Source organism: Aquila chrysaetos, chromosome Z, assembly GCF_900496995.4.
Source record: "Aquila chrysaetos chrysaetos chromosome Z, bAquChr1.4, whole genome shotgun sequence".
Classification (NCBI taxonomy): Eukaryota; Metazoa; Chordata; class Aves; order Accipitriformes; family Accipitridae; genus Aquila; species Aquila chrysaetos.
Genome location: NC_044030.1, coordinates 3,683,523 through 3,708,908, shown reverse-complemented (window position 1 = coordinate 3,708,908; position 25,386 = coordinate 3,683,523). Strand labels below are relative to the sequence as shown.

At 40.4% G+C, this 25,386-nt stretch overlaps 1 protein-coding gene across 1 annotated transcript; it reads right to left on the bottom strand.

Annotated features, from left to right (window-relative positions):
- Positions 1 to 4,251: 4,251 nt before the first annotated feature.
- Positions 4,252 to 16,922, bottom strand: CETN3 (centrin 3). The gene is made up of 5 exons (XM_030004652.2): positions 16,771 to 16,922; positions 13,848 to 13,983; positions 11,907 to 12,021; positions 9,114 to 9,305; positions 4,252 to 4,694 (listed from the first exon to the last, which is right to left on the bottom strand). Exons 1-5 carry the CDS (start codon positions 16,785 to 16,787, stop codon positions 4,651 to 4,653), a joined length of 504 nt encoding a protein of 167 aa, XP_029860512.1. The 5' UTR covers positions 16,788 to 16,922; the 3' UTR covers positions 4,252 to 4,650.
- Between the last annotated feature and the right edge of the window lie 8,464 nt (positions 16,923 to 25,386).

Here is a 25,386-nt window from a genome sequence, read left to right as displayed (position 1 = left end):
GTTTTACAGTAGATGAACCATTTGTGCTATCATAAAAGTAAGATACTTGCAGATTCTCTAGATGTTTATGATGTTTCTACTGATTTTCTCTTAATGTCTGTGTCATTTTGGCGGGACTGCCCAAATGGATTTGTCCAGATTTTCCCTCAGTGTACCTCAGGGAAGGTAGAAGTGCTCAGAACACCAACCCCTTTTCCCCTCTGTGGAATCATTTTTCTTTTGTTACTCAAGGATGAAAGCATTCTCAGCATCCCTACAGACTTACTTCAGTGGCAATTATCCCTCTGCAAGAGCACTGTGGAAAATTACTTCTGCAAAAGTTTTGCTAGTGCCAGCCCCTATTTTCTACAAATTCTTGACCTAATGGCAAAGCCGAAGAAAAAATGCAGCGCTCGCTCCAGATACAGTTCTGTGTGCAGCAAGTTGCAGTCACAGCCATTATCTGCTTAATAGCAGGACCCAGTTTGACAAAAACAAGTAAAGGTTTCCTCATGCAAGCAGTGCATCCACCAGATGTGAGTTGACAAAAAACTCCAACTATGTGAGGAGTTATGAGCAACTACAAGCAATCTACGGGGCAGCTGGATTTAGTGCAACTGTCCTTATCTTCTGTTCTTACTGAAGGGTTTCTCCACGCTCAGCTTCATGCCGTAATCACCACACACGACCTCCTACAATCCCAGTCTCGAGTTAAGCATCCTCCCGAGCTGCAGCCACAGCGCAAGAAGTGAAGATGTACCCATGAGCTATGCTATGAACTTGAGGGGAGCCCAGGGGCAGAGAGATCCACGTGGACCTGGACGCTCTCCCCTCTGGGCTGCTGTTCCTCTTGCACAAGCCTGTGGTTCAGCACGGACTCCCCGTCCTTCTGCTCTGAGCTCGGGGCCAGCTGGGTCTCCTCCAGTGCCTCTCTGCTCATCCCTCCCTTCACAAACTTTGCCTCTCTGGCCTCCACTCTGTTGCCGGCCAAGTTGTCGTGGTTTTCCTTTTCCTCTTTGCCGAGCTCCAAGGGCATGGTTAAGTGAGGCTCTGCTGCATGTGGTGAAGACGGCCACGTCACCAGAGCACTCCGGAGGTGTTTCTGAACTCGGGCAGAGCCTCCACATGATGAGGCATATGTAACCTTAACATTGGCATTTTCTGACTTTTGATGACTTAACTGTGCCACGGAAACTTTCCTATGAATAAACACAAACCAAAAAGGTTTGACGTGACAAGCTTACTATTGAAAAGACTGTTCTAAAATAAGTCAGCAGAGTAACATTTGGTATACACTGCACACCGACATGGTATTTTTATTCATTTGGAGGTTCTCGATTTCCTCAGAGTTACATGAGATTAATTAGGGAAGTGATGGACTAGTTGGCACTGTTAAACTTTTGTTACAGTAAGCTCTTAAAAAGAGGCTCCAGTGGATTTCAGTGCAATGGATTATGACATTCCCTTAGCTGCCATTTTTGGACTTCTACCAGACATCACTGCCCTCCATAGCAGAGGCGACATTTGTCCCAGGTACTCCAGATCAGACCCTGCTATTTTAACACTAAGCCACCTTTGCCAAGTCTAGAAACAAGGCACACATCCACACCGCAGCTTTTAAATAGGTAATGATGACTGTTGAACCTTGACACTATTCTACAACAGACAAGATTTAAACGTGTCACCAAATGACACTCTTCCTCCTCTGATGGCAGACACAGAATGACAAGACAAAAACTGGGACTCTGTATCCTATGAACTACCAAAAAGCACCAGGATAGGGGTAAGGCCCACAAAACAGAGCTGAACGCATGTGCCAATGCTGGGACCACGTTGACCGTTGCAAGTTCAGAGCTCAGATCTTACCAAGCTGTGGACTCCAATCTATCACAGTTACTGTCGGCTGGTGAATATCAAGAAACGCCAACAGAAATTGCAACACCACCAGTACACAAAAGAGTAAGCAGCTCACCAGTCAGCAACATAAAACAAGCATGGTTTTGGAAAGCAAAAGTCTCCCAGACAGTGAAATGCAGAGAAAAACCAAAGCCAAACATTGAGACAGTATCACTAAATACTAGGCTGATTGTTTCTTTTTCTTTTCTTCTGTGCCACTCCCACAGTCTGAGCAACTTACAAGACCTCTCCAGTTCACTGGCCTGTGCTTATTGAGCGTTGCACTATTGTTATCTAGCCCATATCAAGTGCTGCCACATCTGCAAGAATAAAGTAAGGTTTTTCAAGTACATTGCAAAAGCTAGAAATAAGGCCTCAATCCAGAACAGACAAAGTGCATCTTGCTGGAAGAGTTACAAACAGAAAGTGATACCTAGGAAGAAATAATTACCAGCCATTTACAGAGGAACAGAACAGTAACATCCCTGTAAAAGCCAGTCATTCCACAGCCACAGCAGAGTATTAGAAACTGGCACATTCAGAATAAAGGTATAATTCTTGGAGAAAAAGTTTTTTGATGACTATTGTGGGACCTTTTCAGATCTCTTATCACTTCTACTGTCTACAGAAAATAAAATGTCCTGAAATACTTTATGTAAGAAGTTAAAAGCAAAGCCAGAAACTACTGAAGTGGACAATTCTTGTATTGTTCCTAGAAAATACTTGTGAAGACCAGTTCACAGGCTCAGTCCCAAACACTGAATCTTTTCCCCTAAATATTCACCTCCCAAACAAATCTGTTAAGATTGCAAAATACTGATTAAAAGTTGGGTTGGTTTTTTATGTTTGTTTGTTTGTTTTAATAGTTGGGGTTTTTTAAATACGTTTTACTTTTTACGTGGGTTTTTTTTTTTTTTGCTATTGCATTCTAAAGCGTTTTACTTGACTTGTAAGAAGTTTGCTGTATTTATTCCCAAGCAAGGTTTTCTCTTGCATGGCAGAATCCTTCAACTCATTTATCCCCTTTCCCAATAATTATGCTGAAATTAATATTAAAAAAAAGTATGTCTATACTACATATAGCAGAATTTGTCCCCATTAACACCCATCTTCACCCTGTATCCTATGACACACCAAGTGAACTACCAAAAAGCACCAGGATAGGTGTGAGCCCCACAAAAGAGCAAGAACCTGCTTATAAAATCCACCTTTGATACAGCACAGAGGAAGTTTTACTCAAACTTTAAGACTGAGATATTAACTGAACATTAAGAAGATTTCAATTTCCTGGCAAATACCAATTACTCCTTCGTTCCCCCGAATTTCATATTAATTTTATCCCCACCATTCTTCCCCATTATATTTGCATAATTAATTTGGGGAAAAAAAAGGGGGCAAAACGAAAATATCTCAACATGAAGAATGTCCTTTCCTAGCAAAGGCTGTTCCAAAGACACCTCTCTGAATGAGAGTGACCCAGCACAGCAATCCCAGCTGATGGCCACATACCCCACTGGGGTTCTACATGAGGTGTCTGTTCATAATACTTGATCAGCTGTATGGAGCCACTGCTAGTCATTTTGAATTCCTATAACTTTCTGTATGAATGGACTGGTATTGATGGCTTAGTAGAGAGCAACACAGTATTTAACAGATAAGAATGTTACAATACACACTTGAAAAATAATAGGAAGAATCTATTAACTCTGATGACCTTAAATTCTGTCTACAATAAATTCCAAGCTCTGATTGTTTGTGCAGGGCAAACCTGTTCATAACCCCAGGATTACTGACAGTTAAAAAGCAGCTGCTTTTCTGACAATAAAGATAAACACAGGATTAACCAAGGTTTAAAGTTACATTTTTTTATATATCAGGAAAGTGAATTTTAAAAAGAAGAAACTATGAAATCTGTCAGATCAACCCACAAGAACTCTTCTAGAAGACATCTGGCAAACTAGAAATACGTCCAGTCTCTTCAACTACTTTAAAAGTTCATTGCCTGTGATGCTTTTTTTTCTAACTAGATACTGCAGAAAGAGCATCTACTCATAAACAGTTGTCATTGTCTCCACAGCTATCAGAGCTGCAGATACTGGAGAGAGAGCTGCTGGCTGACATCTGGATGATTTAAGCACATTTTTGATACAGTTTATCATCATGCATAGTTGCCTGCCCTTTGCTATCACACATGGGTAATACAGAGTTAATAAACTGCATCTTTGAGGATGCAAATGCTTGCTTATTTAATGTTACCATTCATCTAGAACAGTGGAAGTCGAAGCCTATAAATGAAGAAAAATTCTTTTCCCTGAAGGAGTTTACATTACAGTCCAGTTCAGATTAAACTACAAAAATAAGACTGTCAAGCAGCAATAGTAAAGAACATTTTATTGAAATGGAAGTTTGTCAAACCTTATGTATCAAGACTAAGGCCACAGCTAATGCTAACACAAAGTCAACCTCAAAAGGTTCTTAGAATATGATACAATTTAGAAATCTTATACAAAGCTATTGTACAAATGAGTAGTCAAACATTCTGAAATGCAGCATTACTTGTTCTAAAATGATAAATCAATTATTCTACTGATAATATTTAATGATACAAAGTACCAAACTATCAGTGCATATAACCTGTCTTTATTTTGGTCCTGTGAGGAAAGTAATTTTCTGCATCACTCCAGCTACAGAAATGAATGGAAGTACAAAACATTGTAATGGAAGCTGCCCATGACTCCTCCCTTTTGTGCTGAGTTCATTTCTTTTCTTCTAATGCTAAATATCTCCGGTCATAATAGCAATGAACTCTTCTTGATTGACTGTAGAAAAAGAGAAAATCGTTAGACAAACAGCAAACATCCATAAGCCATAAAAGAAAATAATGCATATCAGTATTATACTATTTACTTAAAGGTTTCCCAGTTAGTATTTGTTGTGTCTGAACGATTACTGATCAGGGTTTATAAGTTTGGATTTTTTACTTCTAGAACAACAGAGATTTTGCTTTTTTTTTTTTTTTTCATATAAAAGCAAAAGCCAGAATGCAAGCTTAATTATGTGGAATATTTAGGCCAGAATCTAGCTCACATATAACAAGCTATTACTTCTAATTATGAAAGTAAAAATATTCTAAAAGTAAAACACGATAGAAAAAAAAACACTGAGAAAAGTATGTAAAAAGATGGCTATGCAAAACCACAATACTTATGATTTTTTTTAAGATCTATAAAAATGTTAAAAATGGTAGATCAATTTTATTAAGTGCTTCTCAATCAACAATACTGCAGTTCCAGTTACAATCAAATTCAGTTTTATTCTTAAAATTGTGATTCAGACATTTACATCCAAACCAGCCCCCCACCCGAAACTATGCTATTCCTCCCTCTCTCAAACCTATAACACTTGCCAAATAAAAAATTAATTTGAAGATCATTTACTAATGATTCCATGAATTAGCTAGAATTAAAATGGACTTTTGACAAGCTTTTCCCCACCTGAACTTTCTTCATTCTTCAGTTATAATTAACAGAAATTTTACACAAATGTACTTGAAGAAATTAAGTCATAATAATAAATTAATTAGCAGTCATTAATTATTTTGCTGCACTTATACCTGAGCTATTGACCTTACTCATATGTTAAAACAGAGCCACTGTAAAAGAGTTAACCAATGAACATGTTCACTCTGCAACTAATTACTGTAGTGGGGAATGATTAGAGTCAGTCAGTGGTATGGAAAAGACCAGACACGTATGAAGAATTCTCCCTGACAATCATCTGTCCCAGCCAATGTGCCCAAGCTATTTCTAAACAAAACACTGCAAAGTAAGAGCTAGATTTACAGCTAGAGTAAGATTAAACAAATTCAACTGTTAAAGAATAAAAAAATAAACCTAAATCTGCCCTGTTGTGACACATGTCCAAAAATATGAAACAAGTAGATTTAGTCTAGTTTAGGACCCTATACTCTGAAATATCCATCACATAGCTACATCAAGTTCTACTACACAAGCACTATATTGTCTGTATGACTTTAAAAAGCATTTCCACAGCTTTATCACAATAACAGCACAAATACAAACGTCTTCCCCAAAATACTCTCTGGTTTAATAGATCTTTGTTAAACAATGCTGCAAAGTGGAAATACAGTACTATAATGACAATAAAATTTTGTAACATTCAAACAAACTGCAAAGTGAAGCGTAGTTACAATTCCAGTAACCCAGTTAAATCCCCATTAATCCTCCTCAGACTTAGGAGCTGTTCACAAGTTAAGCACAATGAAATCAGAAGCAATCACAGCCTTTCCTAGCGTCAGATTTCCCTCAATTCCAGGACATAAGTGATCATAGAAGAACAAACTAGTATCAGAACTAATATGAAGAAAACGTTGACTTAGGCTCTAGATAGTTAAAGGAGCATATTATTTCAGTGGAGGGTTTTTTTTTTCCCTAATTCCATGCCAAAATCTGAGACCTAAGACTGAACTGTGTTTCCTACAGATGCATCCACACAAGATGACAAAAAACTGCATGAACTGAGAGCATGGAGTTTCTAAAAACAGTGATACTCCAAAACAGAAGTCATTCCTAAAACCAGGAATACAAAAATAAGACTAACTACATTTTTAAGGCAGACAGAAATATGCCAAAAATACTTTCTTCTACAGAAACTTACACGCAGTATACCAGTACATCCCAGTGGTTTTGTTGGAAACGCAAGGGTTCAAGTAGCCTGGGTATCACACAACAGACCTTACTATACTATGAGCAGAACAATCTCTCAAATGTAAGAAGGGTATTAAAGCACAAGGGATATTACTCCTGTATTTGAAGTATCAATTAAAAATGCTACGGACTAACAGTTTCAGATTTATTTTGGCAGGAGAAGAAGGAGAATTAGATGACAGAAAGGTTTTTCTACATGACCCAGATGTTTGAAGTTAAATGGAACAGTGATTCACAGGATTATTTACTTTTTCAGAATGAATCTTAAAAAGCTATAAACAGCATCGGTTTTCTTTAAAGAACAGAAAACACACAGAACCATAAGGATAAACAGCACCATATACAAACATTATGCTGTCAATCTTCCATATTCAATCTCATGCTTGAATGCTCTAACAAAGAGAATGAATGGATGAATGAATAAGGAGAAACCGAGCCACCCATTCTTAGCTAATCAATTTGAATTAAAAAAAATGTAGCACTGACCCAAAATAGTTATGACTCAGTAACCTTCCTGAAAGGAGCTCATGGTCTACATTCAATTTGTAGTGACCAGATAGCCACATGACAAAAAACATCCTTGATGCATGACACTGACGTCTCAGTTGGCAGCTCCAGGAGAGCGACACAGAACAAAACGTGCTTGCAGATGACTTCTACTCTCACTCACCTCTACAGCTACACCTTAAAAAAACAAACAAACAAAAAACCCCACAAAACCAAACCGAAACAAACCACCCTACCTAGACTAGGAATCAGTCTAACGGATTGAGAAAACAGGCATCATTCCTTGCCTGCTATACAGCTACTGAAAAGAAAGTAAATAGGTATCCTATTGTCTACCAGAATGCACAGCTGCAATCCTGTGTGTCACTGCACACAGACAGGTGCCTGAAAACAGGAGTTGCAGCTTTCACTATACTGACCTGCTTCAATTATGTTATAGGAAACACTGAGAAAAAAACAAAACCTATTTTCTCAGGATGCAGCTCCAAGAAAATCTGATCAAGCAGTGAGACAGTTCAGGGATCTAAGCAAAAAGAAAAATAACACTTAAAAACCTAAATTAATTATTTTCCCCTGGCTTAGCTCCCTTAAACACCTCACCAGTGGGATCAGACTCTGCCAGTGCAAGAAATGGGTGGGAAGACACAGCTGGGAGCACAGAGGAACAGGAGAATTATGCAGCATGGATTTATTAAGGAACCTTGGCGTCAGACCATAGCTCCAAAAGGAAAGAAATCACACACTTTTCTCAACACTTGTTTTAGTAGTAACAGTGTCAACATTAACACTTTTCTGGCAGTTGAATCACTGACCTTTCACTACCTTTGTCTCCAGGCTCTGTATTTACACCACTACAAAGGAACAGAAGATTTGCATTTCCACACCTCTGACCATGTTTAAATGTCCTGCTCTTCCTCTTGAAAGAAAAGGGGTTGTTTCAGTACTTGAGTAATTGTATTACCAAGTACGGGTAACAACCATCTCAAACAGCATAGTGGGGAGGAGTGCCTGTCACAAGGCTGACAGCACAATTTTTTTTTTTTTTTTCCACTAGTAATGAGAGTTTTGAGTCCCACAGATGTGGCAGCTCACAAGTAGAAATACTATTGTAACTGGAAAAGTTGATGAACTGCTAGTGAGACCTCAGACATGAGTCACCATCCTGAAAGAAAAACTGAGAAGTAGGTTTCGATGACTGTTAAAAATGCAGTGTTTGTGTGCATGGTCTCAAGTGAGTGGTCCCTGAAATTCAGATACTAAGGTTTCTGGTGTAAACATAAGGGTGTTGTCAAGTCAATGAAAAAAACTTCAGTGTCAGTGTTCATGAAGACTTAATAAGCATTGTATCAAACTGGATTTGTTAATTCATATCTTTATCTAGCTAATACATCCACAGTCCACTCTGTATGGACCTTGTCTATTTGTCCAGAGCCATTTTTCACGCCATGCTCTTCAGCACTCTGAGGTTCACAAGTACGTTAAAGACCCATCCAAGCTGATCCTGCATTGACCCAGGGTACATCCAGCATGATTTATTAGCTTAATACTCCATATCTGACTAACATGCTGAAATCACAACAGTGACACATCACCACTTAAGAAATATTGACTAGGTGATCAAGAGAGGTTCTCTTAGCACTGTAATCCTTTTACTGATTTATAAGGAAATTAAAATGTAATGTAGGTACATGGAATCTCCCATGTACCAGTTCAATTACTTCCACCTTCAACTACACTTTCACCAATCTTTTAATAGACATTGGTTGAATAAGAGTTAGTGGTGAATCAACTTTAGAAATCAACTTAATTTTTAGACTCTAAGATGTGTTTCCAGGACTAGTAGCTGTCAAAACCAACAATTTCCATTATTTGTAAGTTAATTTAAGTTTGAGCTGAAAGTTATTTAAAAGGAAACCAAAGAGGACATTTTCACAACATAACCACATTTAAAAAGGGGAGAAAATTAAGAACTGACTATATGGGTTTTTGTTTGCTAACACGTACTTTCTCCATCTCCATCCTTATCAAATTCTTCAATCATAGCCCGTAGTTCTTCATCAGACATATTCTCACCCAATTCTCTAGCAACTCGGCGCAGGTTTCTCAGACTTATTTTACCAGAGTCATCATCATCAAACAATTTGAATGCCTTGAGTATTTCTTCTTGTGGGTCTCTGTCCAATATCCAGTCTGTCACTATAAGAAGGATACTTAAGTTAGACTAAAAAATTCTGAAAGCCCAACTCAGAATGACTTTAGCAGAGTGAGGCAATACGAAGAACATATACTTCCGATTTCACCTGTTCTTTCATTTTTATATATTTCTATTCAATGTGCATATTTGTTTGACTGTTATCTGATCTCTCTCATCTCTCTTTTCCCAAGCTCAGTTTCTTTTTGGGACATACCTGTTGCAGTGGAAAGCTACATGGCAATTTAGACACAGTCATGTTTCCAACGCACTTTTCAATAGGAATTCAAAGTATACACATGCCTCCTCTGTTCCAAACTTACCTTTCAGAAAAGACACTAGCTCTGACAGATGAAGACATGCGAATTTTTTTATTTTATAAGTTTTGAGCAGGATAGAATTTTGACTTGGAAAGGACACTGAAACACTAACTAATGGAAAGCATTCACATGGGACCTCTCTTTCAGATATAAAACCACACTAACAGAAAACAAAAAAACCCTAAGCCCAGGGGTTATGAAAAGGACACTGCTATGAACTGCAAGGTGTTAATTCTGAATCAGTCTTTATTGTTCCTTTTATCACAACCATTTGTCAGTTTCTGTAACAGAAAAGACAAACTTGTCACATAAAATATTTTTCTAGCAATTCTTTCAGACCAACCAGCTGTAATAGATCTTCACATCTTTGTACCTGCTAGTCTTGTATTACAGGGCTTGCTATTTATGACTTTCATCAAGCCATTAAAAACACATCAACCCCGTTTGTGCATAAAGAACCACTTAGCATCTGCTAATGTCTGCAGATGGAATGTCTGCTATGGCTTAGCGAACTTGACAGGAAAAAATTAGATTCAAGCTCATATAAGCTCACTACAGCAATGAAGTTTATACGTCTACATAAATTTACTATAAATCTGAGGGATTTAAGTATTTTCATTTAAAACAACTACGCTGCATGACAGTACTACATCATTTGAAAAATTCTACCTTTTGTGGAAAAAAGACAACTGCAATGTTAGCTAAGAACAATAAACACTAGGTCTCTAAATACTACAGGTAACGTGGTTGTACAAAACAAGGCAAAATGTAATCGCATCTTTATACATTTCAGATCAGCCTTTTCTACATTTAAAACCATAAATAACATTAAATTATGAAAAACTGATGGCTCAAGAATTTCTTAGCCATATTCAGCAGCTCTTCACAATTAAAGCTTCTATAACCTATTTTCTCTAACTCCCTGATCTTTCTGCTAGAAAGGGTATCATGTTTAATTCCGTGTCAAGGTCATATTGTGTCATAGCAGCACTCAAATCGTATTCAAGTTTTGGGACAGGTTCGATCGCCTTCCAAGTATATTGTGCTTTCTACAAGAATTTTCCTAGCTTCTCACAGCACTTATTAAATGTCCATATTGATAGCCAGGACAAAACCAGGAAACAATGAACAACGACAAGACTGAACATCAGGAATTAAAAAAGAATTACACAGTAATTACAGTATATTCAATCATACAATATTATAGCATAATGATGTAATTATAGTGGTATTATTACTACTATTAAATCAATACCTTTTTTTTTTTTTAATTAAATCAGGACTGATCACATATATATTTCCCCATAGGCTTTATTTTGATTCTTTTATGACTTATAGTTTGTTGTAACCTGGAATACAACTACGAAAATGTTATCTGTCATTAGCAACACATTTTGTCCAATCCTAACCTGTTAAATCATTAAAATTTGCCACGTTTCAATCAGTAACTGTTTTGCCACATTAAGTAGATTGTTATTCATAGCCAAAAGCAAATATACATGTACTTCTTTTTTTTCCCCCAGAAAATTTACAGAAATCTAGTACCTTGAACACATGGACTGGAATAATGAAATAGAGATGTAAAGCCATACATGGAGAAATCCCAGAGAGCTTATTTTTTTGGTAAACACAAATTGTATGCAAAAGTATAAATTATGTGTAACAACCAAAAAATCTTCAAAGAAACTTAAAGTCTAATCTTTAAAAATTCTGCAGATCACTACATAATCAATGTCAAACTGGTAATACACAATCTCCAGATGAAAGAAACAGCCTAATGAAATTCCACTGGTTTTATCAACAGTTGAAAATCCTTAGGTACAACACTTAACACCTTCTTCAATTTTTGTTATCTTTGTTATACATGAAGTTTGTATTCGGTTTACGGTTTCTCTGTATATACACTTCTTCCCATGAAATTCAATGCCAAATACTTTTCCACAGCAGGAAGGAGAACCTCACAAAATCCATAAACAGAAGAATATCTGCATTTTAAGTTAGCATTTATTCCTTTGTGCAAGTTTGAAAAAGATTAGGACTGTGTATACTCTACTTCCTTTTATACTGTGGCTATCATTCATCTCTACATACCTAACTGAGTATTCAGAATACAAAGATTTATTTTCCTCCAATATTGACTTTTATTAAGAAAAATATGAAATGAAATCTCCCACTTCTATTTCTTAATAATACTAGGTAACTGAAAAAGTACACAAAGTACTGCTTCCAAATTGTAGTCACTACTATAGGCTGAATTTCTTTGAAGGTACACAATCAAACACATACCAACTTCATTAAAATCTTCAAAGGTGATCTTGCCTGTCGCTTCTCGATCATAATCTTTAAGTATTTTCAGTACATCAGCTTTTTTCACATCAAAACCCAAGGCTCTCATTGCCACCTTTTGGAATAAAATGGAAGTGCAACCATATATGAAGATTAAAATACGGATTTAACAGATTTCTTTTTATTTTCAGTAATTAACTTCTTGCCCAAGACAGAAGGTGCGTATCAGTGGTTTAGCAACAATAATAAGTAACATTAATAAAAGGAAAAAAAAAAGGAAAAAAGCTTTGGATATAAAAATCGCCTAAAACTACTATTAGCAAATGAAACATCAAGTTACAGTGAAAAAACTAGCCTTTGCATTTTCAGGGATTTTACAGACTGGACCAAATGCTTCTTAGGACAGTAGATTTATTTTCCTCACTTTCAAAAACATTTCAAGTGCTGACCCTTTTTCAAACATAAAACTGAAAATCATTCTTCAAATTATTCTTCTTCAGTATTCATACTAAGCATGTATATGTTCATGGGTTTATAAGTCCTCTTACAAGTGACTTTACTGCTTTTCCAGTGAACAACATAAACCAACCTATTTTTTATTTTTCCACTGGGTTAGAAGTACACACTTAGTTTCCCATTTCAACTGAGATGGCAATTTCTCTGCACACACTACCTTGACTTCCTCCAAACTGATGGACATACATTAAACCAGAAGTGGAAAACCACAATCCTATTGGATGTATCCATTAAAAAATCTATGCTATGTACTTATTTTGTTGAGATAGTTCTTTTCTTTATGTATTTCTGTTCTTCTATAGTATTATCTTCAGGACCACAATAATTAGACAGCTAAGAAACAGCTTTGCAAGTAATCATGACAGCTGGGAATTCAAAGCATGCCGTAACTGGAAAAAGCATATTAGCAGTCCTGAAGCAGTCACCAGTACTACTCCACTCACTGTGGCCTCCAGCAAAGATAAAATACCTGAACTCTGAAATAAAAAGAGAATCACTATACCCAAGACATTCCTGTAACAGCAATTAAAGTAAAAATAAAACTTTTTTTTTTTTCTTTTTTCCTTCTTGGAGTTACTTGGTAGAGCCAGAATGTGGAGCCAGCAGGTTGGATTAGGTATTCCTTCCCAAAAGAATCTCACCCAGTAGGTGACAGAAACACTGGCCTCTCCAAAGCCACTTTTTGTTCTCGATGCAGTATAATTAGAATAAAAATTCATAAAAGGTTTTAAGAGACTTTAATAAACTTCACATACTACTTCTAGAGACTTCGAGGTCTCACTCGAGGTACTCACTAGGAAAGACTGCCATCCTAACCTGCATTTGCTGATAGCTATCAACAGGAGAAGCCTTCATTGAGAAGAGCAACTACTTAGCTTCCCACACGCACAGCAAATAGCGTACCTCATTCCTACAAGCCATAGGCTCCCTGTTGAAAAATGCAAGTGGCTAAGCTCTAGCTTGTAGTCAACAGTTTTACAAATTTGATTTACATCTTTTACCTAAGCACCTGAAACCTGTGGATTTTCACAACACCAAGCTTTATACTGTACAGTCCCTTTAAAAAGAACCAAACAGCTTTCCAGGAGCTTTTCCCACTTAGTCATCTGTCCGAGCTGAAACCCTGGGGAGCATTCAGACCAGTGTTATGCAGGATGCTACAGCAATTCTGTTACTGTGTCAAGTAAATAGTGTGGGAAGAAAAGCTCATTCTTACCAATCCAGTATTTCCCAACCCTCCTGCCCTGCCCTGCCCTCCCTGCACCCCCCCCCCCCCCCCCCGCCAATATCCTCAGTCCTTTAGCCCAGCAAAAGATCTTGAATATGCAACATTTTTTAAAGATACAGCCAACATCTTAAAAACTCACTAAGAAACAAATATATATTATCTGCCATAAAATTGTTTACACGAAAAAAAACTTTTACCTTTAATTCATGATAATTTATTGCTCTATCTTTGTCTGTATCAAACAACTCAAAGGCATCTTTAATTTCTTGCTTCTGTTCCTCAGTCAGTTCTCTTCTTTTCTTCTTTTTAGTTTTGTCTGCTGAAAGCTCATTCCTATATAAGAAGAAATTAAGTGCAATTGATTTCTACTGGGAAGATACCACTGTAGATAACATTTTCCACCAATTAGAAACTCACCATAATTGCACAGATCATTACCTTCTCTATTCAATCTTTTCCCAGCTTGTCCTCCCAGTTTAAAATAACACTTGAAATAGACAATTCCTTTGTGAAAGCTGAATGACACCACTTCCCCACCCAAAATAAAATCCACACAGGTGTTTTGGTTAATAAATAACAAAAAAAGAAGGTAGAAAAACTACCAGTTAAAAAGAATACTTGAGGTTACAAACTAGATTAGCAGTTGAAATGATACAACTCCTGAAAACACTTTGGTTCTAAACTGTTGCTTAGAAGAAAGAATTTTGAGACAGACAGGCTGCTGGACGCTTAACTAGGCCAGACAACCAGGTTGTCTGGCTACTAAAGTGGGTGTTAGGTGCCACAAATCAGCTTTGCTGCCAGTAACAGTTCTTAGATAAATGGCATTTACGGATTTTTTTTTAATCCTTTAAAATCACACACATACACACTGTTCTAACGACTTCTTGCTCTGTTTTGGTATATACAAAAGAGACAGCCCCCCCCCCCCCCCCCCCCCCCCCCCCGCCAAATCAGCAACTCTTGTTCAGAGACAGCTCTCTTCTCCTTGGCTAGTCTAGAAATAAGATTAAGTTTTCAGGTAACAGACAGAAAATACATGATTCATATATTGGGAACAACAGTTGAAAAAACTGACAAGGATGGCACTGATAGAAGATACTTTGGACCAAGCTAGTAAAGGGTAAAATTTGCTGTAACTGTGCTTTATTCACATCAATGAGATTGACTGCTGGATCCAGAGTAATTGCTTGGAAGGTGTCCATTTCAGAGCAAGAACTCTAAAAAAAAAATAGTAGATTTCAGATAACAGGAAATATCAATAAGACTGTTACAGTACTCAAGGTACACTCCTGGAAGATGTGGGCATGTGTGAAGCTCAGCAGCACACTGTCACTGTGATAAGCATGGCTAACTGCAGTGGTAAATCCCCTCCATTCTGTGATCATGAGGCCACATCAGATGTACTGAGTCCAGTTGTGGACACCCCAGTAAGAGAGAGATATACAGAAAATGGATACAGTCACAGGCAGACTACCATGCCTGATGGCTGCAGCATGTCATGCACAAGAAGCTGAAGGAGCTGGGTTTGGTAGGACCAGGGTGAGTGGGGCAGAGGGACTAGGTGGGGAAGGGTTAAGGAGAGAGGATCTAAGCACTGTCCTTCACTATCTAGAGGATTATTACACAGAAGACAGCGACATGCTTCCCTCAGAGGAGCACACTGAAAGGACAAGAGACAACAACTACAAAATGAGAGGAGAAACTGCAGCTGCATCTAAGTGGAAACATTTTCCCAGTGCAAGTATTTATGTGCTGAAATAGTTGCACCGGGAGACTGAGGAGTCTCCATGGTCAGAAATTTCTGGAACCCAGCTGGAAAAGGTGCTCAGCAACCTCATTCAGTTTTGAGTGAGACCTGCTCTGAGCAGAACGCTGGACTAGATGACTCCCAGAAGGCCTTTCTATGCTGTCAAGAAAAGGCTTTTTACACTCATTTGTTTATTTGCACCAGAAGCAAAATGTGTTCTGTGTCACCTACTGTACAATGCATAAAAATTACTGACAAGTGAACAGAAAACTGCTTTTCAAGGATATTTATTTTCCAATCTCCTGTCAGGAGTTGCTTTTTTGTCTCCTTCGTTAAGGCTTTGCTAATTTTAATCAAAACCGAAGATTAAACACACAGCTGGGATTTAGCTTTCAACAACCACTGAAGCTACACCAGTAAAGATTCCAAATACAGACAAGAAAACTGCAAGCTGCACAAGCAGGACCTGCCTCAGACCACAACATCCTCAAAGAGTGAGAAATCCTTAGCAGACCAATTGGGACAGCGTGATTTCACACAGGCTTTGGATTACTATAGCTTTTGGAAGGACTAAAATAACTCTGAGCTGGCTACGTAATTAGGACTGGGAGAGCAGCTCAGATGCAGAGAGCCCCCATTTCGTGAGCTGCGATGATGAAATCCATTTAAAAGCCTGAAAGCAGATTAACGTTGAACTCTTCTGGAATAAGGAGCTAGCTACTGAAGCATGTATTTAGCGCTTAGCACAAAATAATTTTTTCACGAGATGGAGCAGTACTTAAATGCAAGTAGTTTAGTGCCACTTCTTCTACAACCACTTTTACCATACAAAGCATGAAGTTCTCAGACTTGAAAACTAAGGATCGCGTAGGCCGTCCAACCATATTAACGACTCCTAAAGGCAAGGACTTGCCAGGTATAGAATTCATAAGCCAGGCCCCTTTACACAAGTTACTAAATCGGAATTAAAAAACAAACAAACAACGAAGCTCAACGGCCTAACTTAACGCCTACTAAAAGCCTTTTTGAAGGTACATTACTTCAGACAATCCAGAAGCGACCCTCTCAAAGCCAGACGCGACGGGCCCTACTCCCCCCTCGGCGAACAGACGGCTGCCGGGCCTGACCTGCCGGCGACCCCCGCTGAAGGGATCAGACACAAGCGGCCGGGGGCTGCGGAGGACCTCCACCGGCGCTCGCCAGCGCCCAGGCCCCGCCGCTGCCCGCCTCACCCCGCGTTCCGCCATGACCTCCCCCGGGCCGCCCCCCGAGGAGCCCTCTCAGCAGAGCCGCCCCGCCCGCGCTCCGGGGCCCGAAGGGGATGGGGGGGGGGGGAGGGGGGGGACACACACCACCCGGCTCATACCGACCTCAAGGCCAAGCTCATGCTGCTGCCGGGCCGCGGCGGGCAGGGCAGGACCGGACCGGACCCGACCCGACCCGACCCGACCCGACCCTCCACACAGCCCCGCCGCGCTCCCTTCCCCTTGGAAACGCGGCACAACGCCGGCGGCTGCCAACCCGCGCCCTCTTCGCCCCGCTGCCGCCGCCTGATTGGACGCTAGAGGAGATCTTCCCGCCTCCGAGCGTCCAGCGACTAATTATTGGCTGAAAGGCTGCCACTCAAGCGAGAGAAGGTGTTCCTCTTGCGCCGTCTCCGCGCCGGGCGGGGTTTTCGCTGTGGGGTGCTGTTACCCAGAATGCTGCGCGGCGCGGGCAGAGGTGAGAGGCCGTGCCGGCGGGTCATGGCGGGGACTGCTCCGGCCCCGTTCGCTCCCCCCCTCCCGCTTCCCAGCACGGCTGGCGGGCTCCCGGGGGCACCTCGGACCGCTCCTCTCCAGCCTGGGTGTGCCATGGCTGTGGTAGAAAGCTCCCCGCGTCGCCGGGCCCTGCCGGCTCCCTCCGCCGCTGGGTCGGACGGCGCCATCTTGAATGTGGAAGTATGGCGGGTTGTGGAGGAGCTGTGTGAGACGGCTCTCCCGCCGTCCGGAGCTGGGGAGCGGGCACTGGCCTGCGCGGCGGCAGCTGTCGGAGCGCCTGGGTGTGGGCAGTGCTTTGGTGAAGTGGCCTGGTCTCTTGTCAACTGAGAACTGTTGCTCGCTGTGCAGCTTCAAGAGGGGCTCTGGGAGCGCTGCGTCAGATTCGTCAGGATCGTGAGGAGAGATGTGATTCATAAGCGTATTTTTGCAATATGTATATACACACACACACATAATATTCAGTTTATGGAAAAATGAAGTCTTTCTGACATTGTACTGACTTTACATTCCTAAAAATTCTACAGGGAAGCAATCTGTATCGCATGAAGACTGAAGACCTTAATATGTAATTCCAGTTCTCGTTGCCATTGATGCTTTTGTGTTTTGCAAACAGTGAATGAGCCAACGTTACATTTTCTGTGGGTGGGAGACAGCTCACTGATAAGAAAACACAGACTTGGAAAAAGTGCTGCCTCAGTGCTCTGGTCTGTGACACAATGGGTGACCCCTGTCCCTTGGCATTTGGGATGCCTTGAGCAGAGAGGACTGTTTATAACCAGTGCTGAAACAGCATAGTCTGGTGTTACTAGCTGGACCATAGGGATGTTCAAATCTTTCCTAATTATGTGCTAAGCAGTCTCCCTAGATTCACTGAAAAGACAGGCTGTGAAAAATGCCTTCAGGCATTTCAGGCCTGCTCCTGTCAGGACTGACAGCACAGCACGTCTTGAAGGTGTTGTACATCTGCAGACGCCTAGTTTTCCAGTAATAAACCAGTAACAGGTTGACCCTGAGTATGCACTGTTGGATATGAAGAGCTGGATTCAATAGGTGTGCTCAAGTCATGTTTTTCCTGAACAAAGTCAAGCAGAGATTAGGCTTGTTTGGCTCTCTGTTTCCATTATCTGGTCCACAGATCAAGTAGGCAGGGTCATTGTAAGGAGTTTGTAATTGACCTTTAGTAGCTTTGTAACTAAAAGCATAAATTACTGGCAGGTTTGACCCTCAACCTGTTCTGTAGTGAAATTTTTGATTACAGGTTTTTCATTTCACTCCTTGCTGTTTGGATATATCTGCAATTAGATGCATTCATCCGAGCAATTGTATGTTTGCTTTGAAATCTGTTTTTTTCCCCAGTTTGGAGCAGGGTGTTGGGTACAGGTCCTGAATACAGGTCTCAGGACGCCATGCTGGTAGCTGTACACTCAGTCCATGCTGGTCACATCAAGGTAGTAGGTATTGTATAGTAAACAAACAAGCAGGTGTACCCACAAATTAATCTTTTGTGCTTCATACAACACATTTACATGGCCAGAGAGAAAAGGAGAGCACTGACTGAGTGGTGAGAACACTGACTGGGGGGGGGGCGCTAGCGTCAGTGTCTGGAGTGCACCAACAGCCCCAAATGGCCCTGTCTCGCCTGGGACCCCCACCCACACCCCCTCTGCATGTTGGTCCTCGAGCTCAGCCTAGAGGCCCTTGGTCCTTGCCTGAGCTGCGTTGGAGACAGACCTGCTCTCGTGCTGTGTGCTGCTCGTGCTGGCCTACTGACTGGACTTTGTGGCCTGGCCTTGAGCTTGAGTCATCACCTTGCAGTTGTCTGGCAATCACTGGGCTGCTGATCAGCCCGGTGACCATCAGCATCCCTGCACTCCGTGGGGGGGTCCCTATCCTTAGCTGTGTTGAGGTTGCCCTTGGCTTCCAGCTTGTCCTCTCATGGAGCACCCCTGTCCTTGCTGCTCCCTGGCAAGTAGACTCAAATACCTGATACTGAATGACCCTCTGGGTATGCTTCCAGAGAATCCACATTCAGGCCTCTATTTCTAAACTTACAAGATGAGCTAGAAAATTGCTGCCTCGCCTCCCAGGCCAATGAGCTTGCTGTGACTTTAATGAGAAGAGATGCACAGCTGACTAAGCACTTTCCTCTAGCCTTTAGTTACCTAACACGTATACAGCTCTCCTCTTGCATGTTTCCTACCAGCTAGTAGGAATCTTGCTGGCTGTGTGAATCCTGCCTCTAGGTGCTTACGTGCTTCACTGAGCAAGTGAGAGCAAATCCTCCTGCAGTGGTTTCAGGTGGTAGAGGTAGGACTCCTTGCTCTTCTGTTGGTCTACCACGGTGTTTCCAGAAAGGACATGCAGCCAGGTCTGCTGTAACCGCTTCCCATCCCTAAGCTGGTTAGGTGACCAGGGAGGGTGGGCTTGAAAAAATAAGGACAATTAGGGGCTACAAAATCCACAGGATTAAATACACCGCTATCTTCTCTGCCTCTAAATTTGATTATTCCTAGCCAGTCCCGTTTGCAAGTGTAGGAACGGAGAGTGTCTTACCATTTACAGCCCTTGATATTTGTAGTGATGTTGTTATTCTTTGCACTAAACTGTCAGATCTTCAGGGCAGAAGGTCTCCAAGCAGACAGATTCCTAGTGCAACTGGTGCTGTTGTTAATGGGATGCTATGGCAAAAGCTCTGCTCCAGAAATCAAAATGCCACTGTTTGTAAATTTAGTAAAGCTGGCAGCAGTGCTCGTATTGCACATGAAATGGAGGTGCCAGGAATTCAAAACTGAAAAGACAGACTCAAATAGTAATAGCTAAATATAAATACTAGATTTTGGGTATGGTAGCTGTGACTTGCAAACTCTTACATTTTCAAAGCTGGCTAAACCCCTTGTAAAATTACCTCTTAGGAGTAGAGTGGATAAATTAGAGTATCACTAGCATGTTCCTCACACCTGTGTATTGCCAGCTTAATAGGGAAAATAATTGTTTATTTGCGAGGTATCCTTGAAGGCTTTATTATTAGCTATATCTTCAGCTTTTAATTAATTTTCAAACTCATCTGTTGCTATATGAAAGCCATTTGTGGGGCTGTCTGCCAGCCAGATATTCCCTTTAAGTGAGTATGTTTCCTTTTCTATTCCTAATTTTATTAGTATTTGAAACCACGGTACTGTTCCCTTGTCCCAAGCTGAATTTGAGGGTCCGGGAGATTACAAACCTCAACCTGGCTGTTCAAAACTGTATCAGATACCAGAACCTTCTGATGTAAAACAAAAAGCTGCTTTAATAAAATTAATCCAAAAAATTTTAAAGGAGTGGTTTTGCTTGGGGAGATGCAACTTCAGGTATTGTTTGTTCATGTCACTCTTACAGAAAATCATACAGCACAAAATGAAGTGAAAATTTAAAGCCATATTAAAAACGTATCATGTGTCCTTGCCAGTTTGATGATTGGAAATGTACTCCTGTGTACATCTGGATCAAACTGCTGGGAAGTATCTTACTTTCTAGCTCTGGTACAGTTACAGAAGTGTTGACCAAGGACCTTTCCTGAGTCTTCTCCCTGTGTCAGGGTTCTTTGGTTTGTTTCTCCCATGCTTTCCAATTTTAATTGCTGTTGAATACCTCCTAACCTTCCCAGGACACTGATGGGCACATACGGGAACACACACGGACAAAGTCAGTTATTAAATTGGTGAGATTAGCCCATCCAAGAAAAGCTGAATAGTTGGCAGAACCACGTGCTGAAAATGGTTTTGGATAGCACAGCAAAAGCAAAGAGCAGGCTTGTAACACTGTTGGTTTCTACTTTGTAAGTATGCAGTGAAGCTTTTTCTTTTGTTTTCACGGTAGAGTTAGACGCGTTTTGTTTGTTTGTTTGTTTTGTGCAGAGAGATGTAGTCCCTGGTGGCACCTTTCTGTGTGTTCGTCCTCTCAGCCCAGCAGCTGTCCCTGCCCTGGAGGCAGCTCCTGCCAGTCCTTGTGCAGCTGAACGACCAGGTGGCAAGTCTACTGCTCCTCCTCCAGCCCAGCCTACACCGCCTAGGCTTGCTGCCCCCGCGCACCGCGGACGGGTAGGTGGATAATAATGACTTTTATTGTCGTTACGTAAAAATAGAGGAGAGGGGCAGAGAAGGGATATTCCGCCTGTAGGTACTCTATAGAAAGCATTAAGGGGCAGAGAAGGGATATTCCGCCTGTAGGTACTCTATAGAAAGCATTAAGGGGCAGAGAAGGGATATTCCGCCTGTAGGTACTCTATAGAAACCGTTAACTGGCTTGGAGGTTTGATGACACCACACAAAGCAACGCAGCGTTAATGTATAAGCTAGTATTAAAGTAATTTAACAAGACACTAGAGTTACCTGGGCTAATTATGCCTCTCAGAGGACTAGACTGCTTTCTGACTAGCCTGGATATCCCTGTGCTGCACCAGTGTGTGCACTGTAAATATAACCTAACATGTTTTTACCAGCAAAACCCCTACATAATATTTAGCTTCAAATAAAGGTAAATTTAAAATAAAACCTAACGAGTGCTTTCTGATTGCTTTTCAATTGCATCTGTTTCTGTGCTTCCTAATTCAGTTTGGAAGTGAGGGGACTGAAGAAGAATTAGTTTTGGATGAAGTCTGATTGAATTTTTAGACACAAGAGGTACTGCTTAATGATTTCAGTAGTACATGCATTAATTGTAAATAATAACTTGAAGCAGTGTTAGTCAAATTCTTAGACCTAGATTTTAAAAGTTAAATATTCATAGTTCCTCCTTTGCTATGTATTTTTCCACCCTCATCTCCCTCCCTCTTTCCTAACAGGTCTCCATTTTTTGTTTTCTTTGCCTACAGATGTCTGCTCTTAAAAGGCAAGGTGTTACACTAGGCTTTAACAGCACTTGTTCTAAAGCTCATTCTAAGCTCTGCTATATAGTATCCTACAGTCCAGGGTTTAACAGTAAGGATGCTTTTTTTTTTCCTGTCCCTAAGAATGTTCTTTTTAGTAGAAACATCCCATGTTTCTTTCGTAGTGACATGACGGCAAATAGAGATGTTCACTGATGTAAAAACAAAATGAGATGCTGTAGTACTGAATTAATTAAAATGACTGTTTCATTTCCATGTGTATTAGAAAGATGATTATAAAGACCTCTTACTCACCTGAGATAACTACCTCACAACATAGCATCTATTGTGAAATACAAGGTGCAGTTCAATATGACGAAAATAATGCAACACATTCATAGTTGCTATAAATAAAAATGATATGTAACCAGTAAGAAACTGGAACCAGATTGCAGGCACAGCAGTATGAAAAATAGAATTTACATTTTAAAACTTAAATTCAAAGTGCCAAAGAATGAACCAAAACACTGACTGCTGTACAGAAATCCTTTCTACATCAGCAGAGTATAGGCTGAACATGAAATGAAGACATAGTGAAAGCAAGGTATGAGGCAGCCAGAAGCTGTTCTTATTTATGCAAAGATATCCTGTGTGACTAAAGCATCCTCCTCAAAAGCTGTGGCTTCCTTCTCCAGCTGGTAAGCTGTAAAAAGGACAACTGCAAATACCCTCCACACAGAGGCTAGAGGAGTTACAAGCATGATGGAAGACAGGATCAGAATTCAAAATCATGTTGATAAATTGACGAGGTGGTCTGGAATCAGTGATACAAAATGGAATGAAGGCAAATTGAAAGCGCTTTTTTTCATAGGAGAAAACGCCAGTGCAGAAATGCAAGATGGGAAGTAACTGGATAGCAAATATTCTTACAGAACAGAACATGGATGTTACAAGGGACCAGAAATATGAATCAGCAATATGATTTAGTAAGAAGGGTGCAAACATCTAAGGCAAAGATGAACATGTTCTATTCGGCTTGGTGCTGGCGAAGCTTGAGTGGTGTACAGTTTTGCAGAGCATAGTTTAAACAGGAATAAAGGAACTGGAAAGATCTGGAGGGAAAAAGCAAAGAAATCTTTCCTTGTATGTCATGTTTTTAAGCTTACAGTAGCTGACTGGGAACAGTCTTCTGCTATGTAAAAAGATGTTATACGGACACTGCATACAACAATAACAAACAGCTTAATTTGTAGAAAGGGATAACTTGGGCTAAATATGAAGAAGAGTCTAGGTTGATCAAGAAAGCATTGTGGAATGACCTTTATGGCCAACAGTGAGCTACAGGGCTGCCCTTTCTCTGTTGCGTTTCTTACCTTGTGCTCCAGACCTAGTGCTCCAGAGATGGTGGAGTTCAGATGTCATGAAAAAAAAGAAGCCATTTCTCGGAGTGAGGAAGAGAGAGAAAAAGGTGGGGGAACATGTGGAGAGGCATAGACAGAAGTCTGGGTATGCGTGAGGAAGCAGCAGCAGAGGATGTGGGACAAAGGAAAAAGCTGGTAACAGGCCAGAAACATGAGGCAGTTGAGGGACCAGAAAAAGTGATGGAAAACAGGAAGAAGTGGAGGCAGGCAGACCTGCGAACCTCTAGTTTTAAGCAAATGTTGTGCTTCTCTGCATGAAGATAGTGCTAAGTGACCTCAAAATGGTCTTTCTCAGCCCTCTATTTCTTACTTGTCTGCAAAGAAGTGCAATAAAGCATTTGATTTCTCATCTGCAAACCAAACCTGTCCCCTTACCTGCTGAATGCCAATAAAAAATACTCATTCTTGTTGCTAGGACAATTTACCATATCAAATCTGATGTCAAATACGATGATTTTCACAGTACATGTAATAACAAACTTCCTTCAACTTGTTGGCAAACCCATTTATTGAGAAATGAGTAGTGACACTGATAGATTTTGCTTACATTTTGGGTTCCTAGTGCTCCTGCTTCAAACACCAGGGTAGGACAGGAGGTGAAGTGCTTGTACCTGGGGCACCGAAATCTTTTTGTCCTGTGCTGTGGTGACAGTGCCACTAAGTCTTGATGTGCATCAGAACTTACTACTGACCCCGGATGACAGAGAAAGGCTTTGCACATCCTTCATTAGGATGGAAGTTGTGGGTTGCCACTTTTTATAAACTCAGATCTGAGGTGTCTTAACTTCCACTAGAAGTTACCTTGTTCCTAGACATGTAATGGGGAATGATTGATACACAGTTGTACAGCACCTTGAAATGATGACACCCGATCAAGGGGGTTAGTCCTGGTAAGTTAGGTTGTGTGATAAAAGACTCCTCTGCCATCACCAAAAAGGACCGAGGAACAAAGCTGGGTGGGGGACCCCAGTAACTACTCTTGACAAGTGGAGCCTCCCAGCGGGCTGCTCCCAAGTTAATTTTTTTATTCTTTAGATAAAACCAACGTTGTAATATTTTTTAATTATTTTCATTTAATTGCCTTATTTCCCTTATAAACCCATCTTATTTCTACCTATATTTGCCTTCAAATTCTGTCCTCATCACCCCATAAAATTCAAAATTTAACAAGGTAAACTAGTTTTGAAAGTAAGATTGTATTTGTGCTAATATGCAAAGAGATTGACTTGAAGACTGCACCCTGACACCGGAACTCCTGGGAGAAAAACAAATGCATCGTATTAACTGAACAACCACATACGCCTAAAGTCCAGTTATCAGTTGTCTGGAAGGAAGCATATCTTCATTTTTAAATGAACAGGTGCATTTCACCCTCTCCATTTATTCTTGGCTTTATACAGGCACATTTCTGCTGGTTTTCATGACAGCAGCTGCTTTTGTTATTCACAGACTAATTTCCACCAAACTTCCAGAGTTAGCAGTTAAGAAGGAGTCTTACCTTTTACCAGAAACTAGACAGCAAGTATGCTAGGAATTATTTCAAGCTCAGTTATGTGCTGAACAGAAGCTATGTGACCATTTTTGTTTCAAATACAGTAAATAGTTGTCATTAGCTACTGTCTTGTGTGGCAATAGTAATCTACGTCACCACAAACTGCAACTGACCCCCAAATATATACTTTCATCGCATCCATGTTTTCTGTGTGCAAATTCTATTGAAAACCTTGAAAACCTGAAATTTGTGTTAAAATGTGGTTTTTTTTTTTCAAGAAGTACCCACTCAGGGTTTTATACAAGCTTTGCAGCATCTGTCTATGATTGATAGGTAAATGTTTCTAATGCAGTCTCTTGCTCAGAAGCATAAAAAACACAGCTAGCAAGTTCTGAAGATTTTTGACTCCATTTAGAATGAAAAAGTGCTTCTCTTGAAAAATACCTAGAAATTATGACTGGACTGCA

Bases quoted from the DNA above. Each gene is read 5' to 3' on its own strand.
- CETN3 (XM_030004652.2), bottom strand. The intron at 12,022-13,847 runs GTAAAAGTTTTT...TTATTCCAAAAG, and splicing joins TAAATTATCATGAATTAAAG to GTGGCAATGAGAGCCTTGGG. The intron at 4,695-9,113 runs GTACGTGTTAGC...CTTTTTCTACAG, and splicing joins TAAGGATGGAGATGGAGAAA to TCAATCAAGAAGAGTTCATT.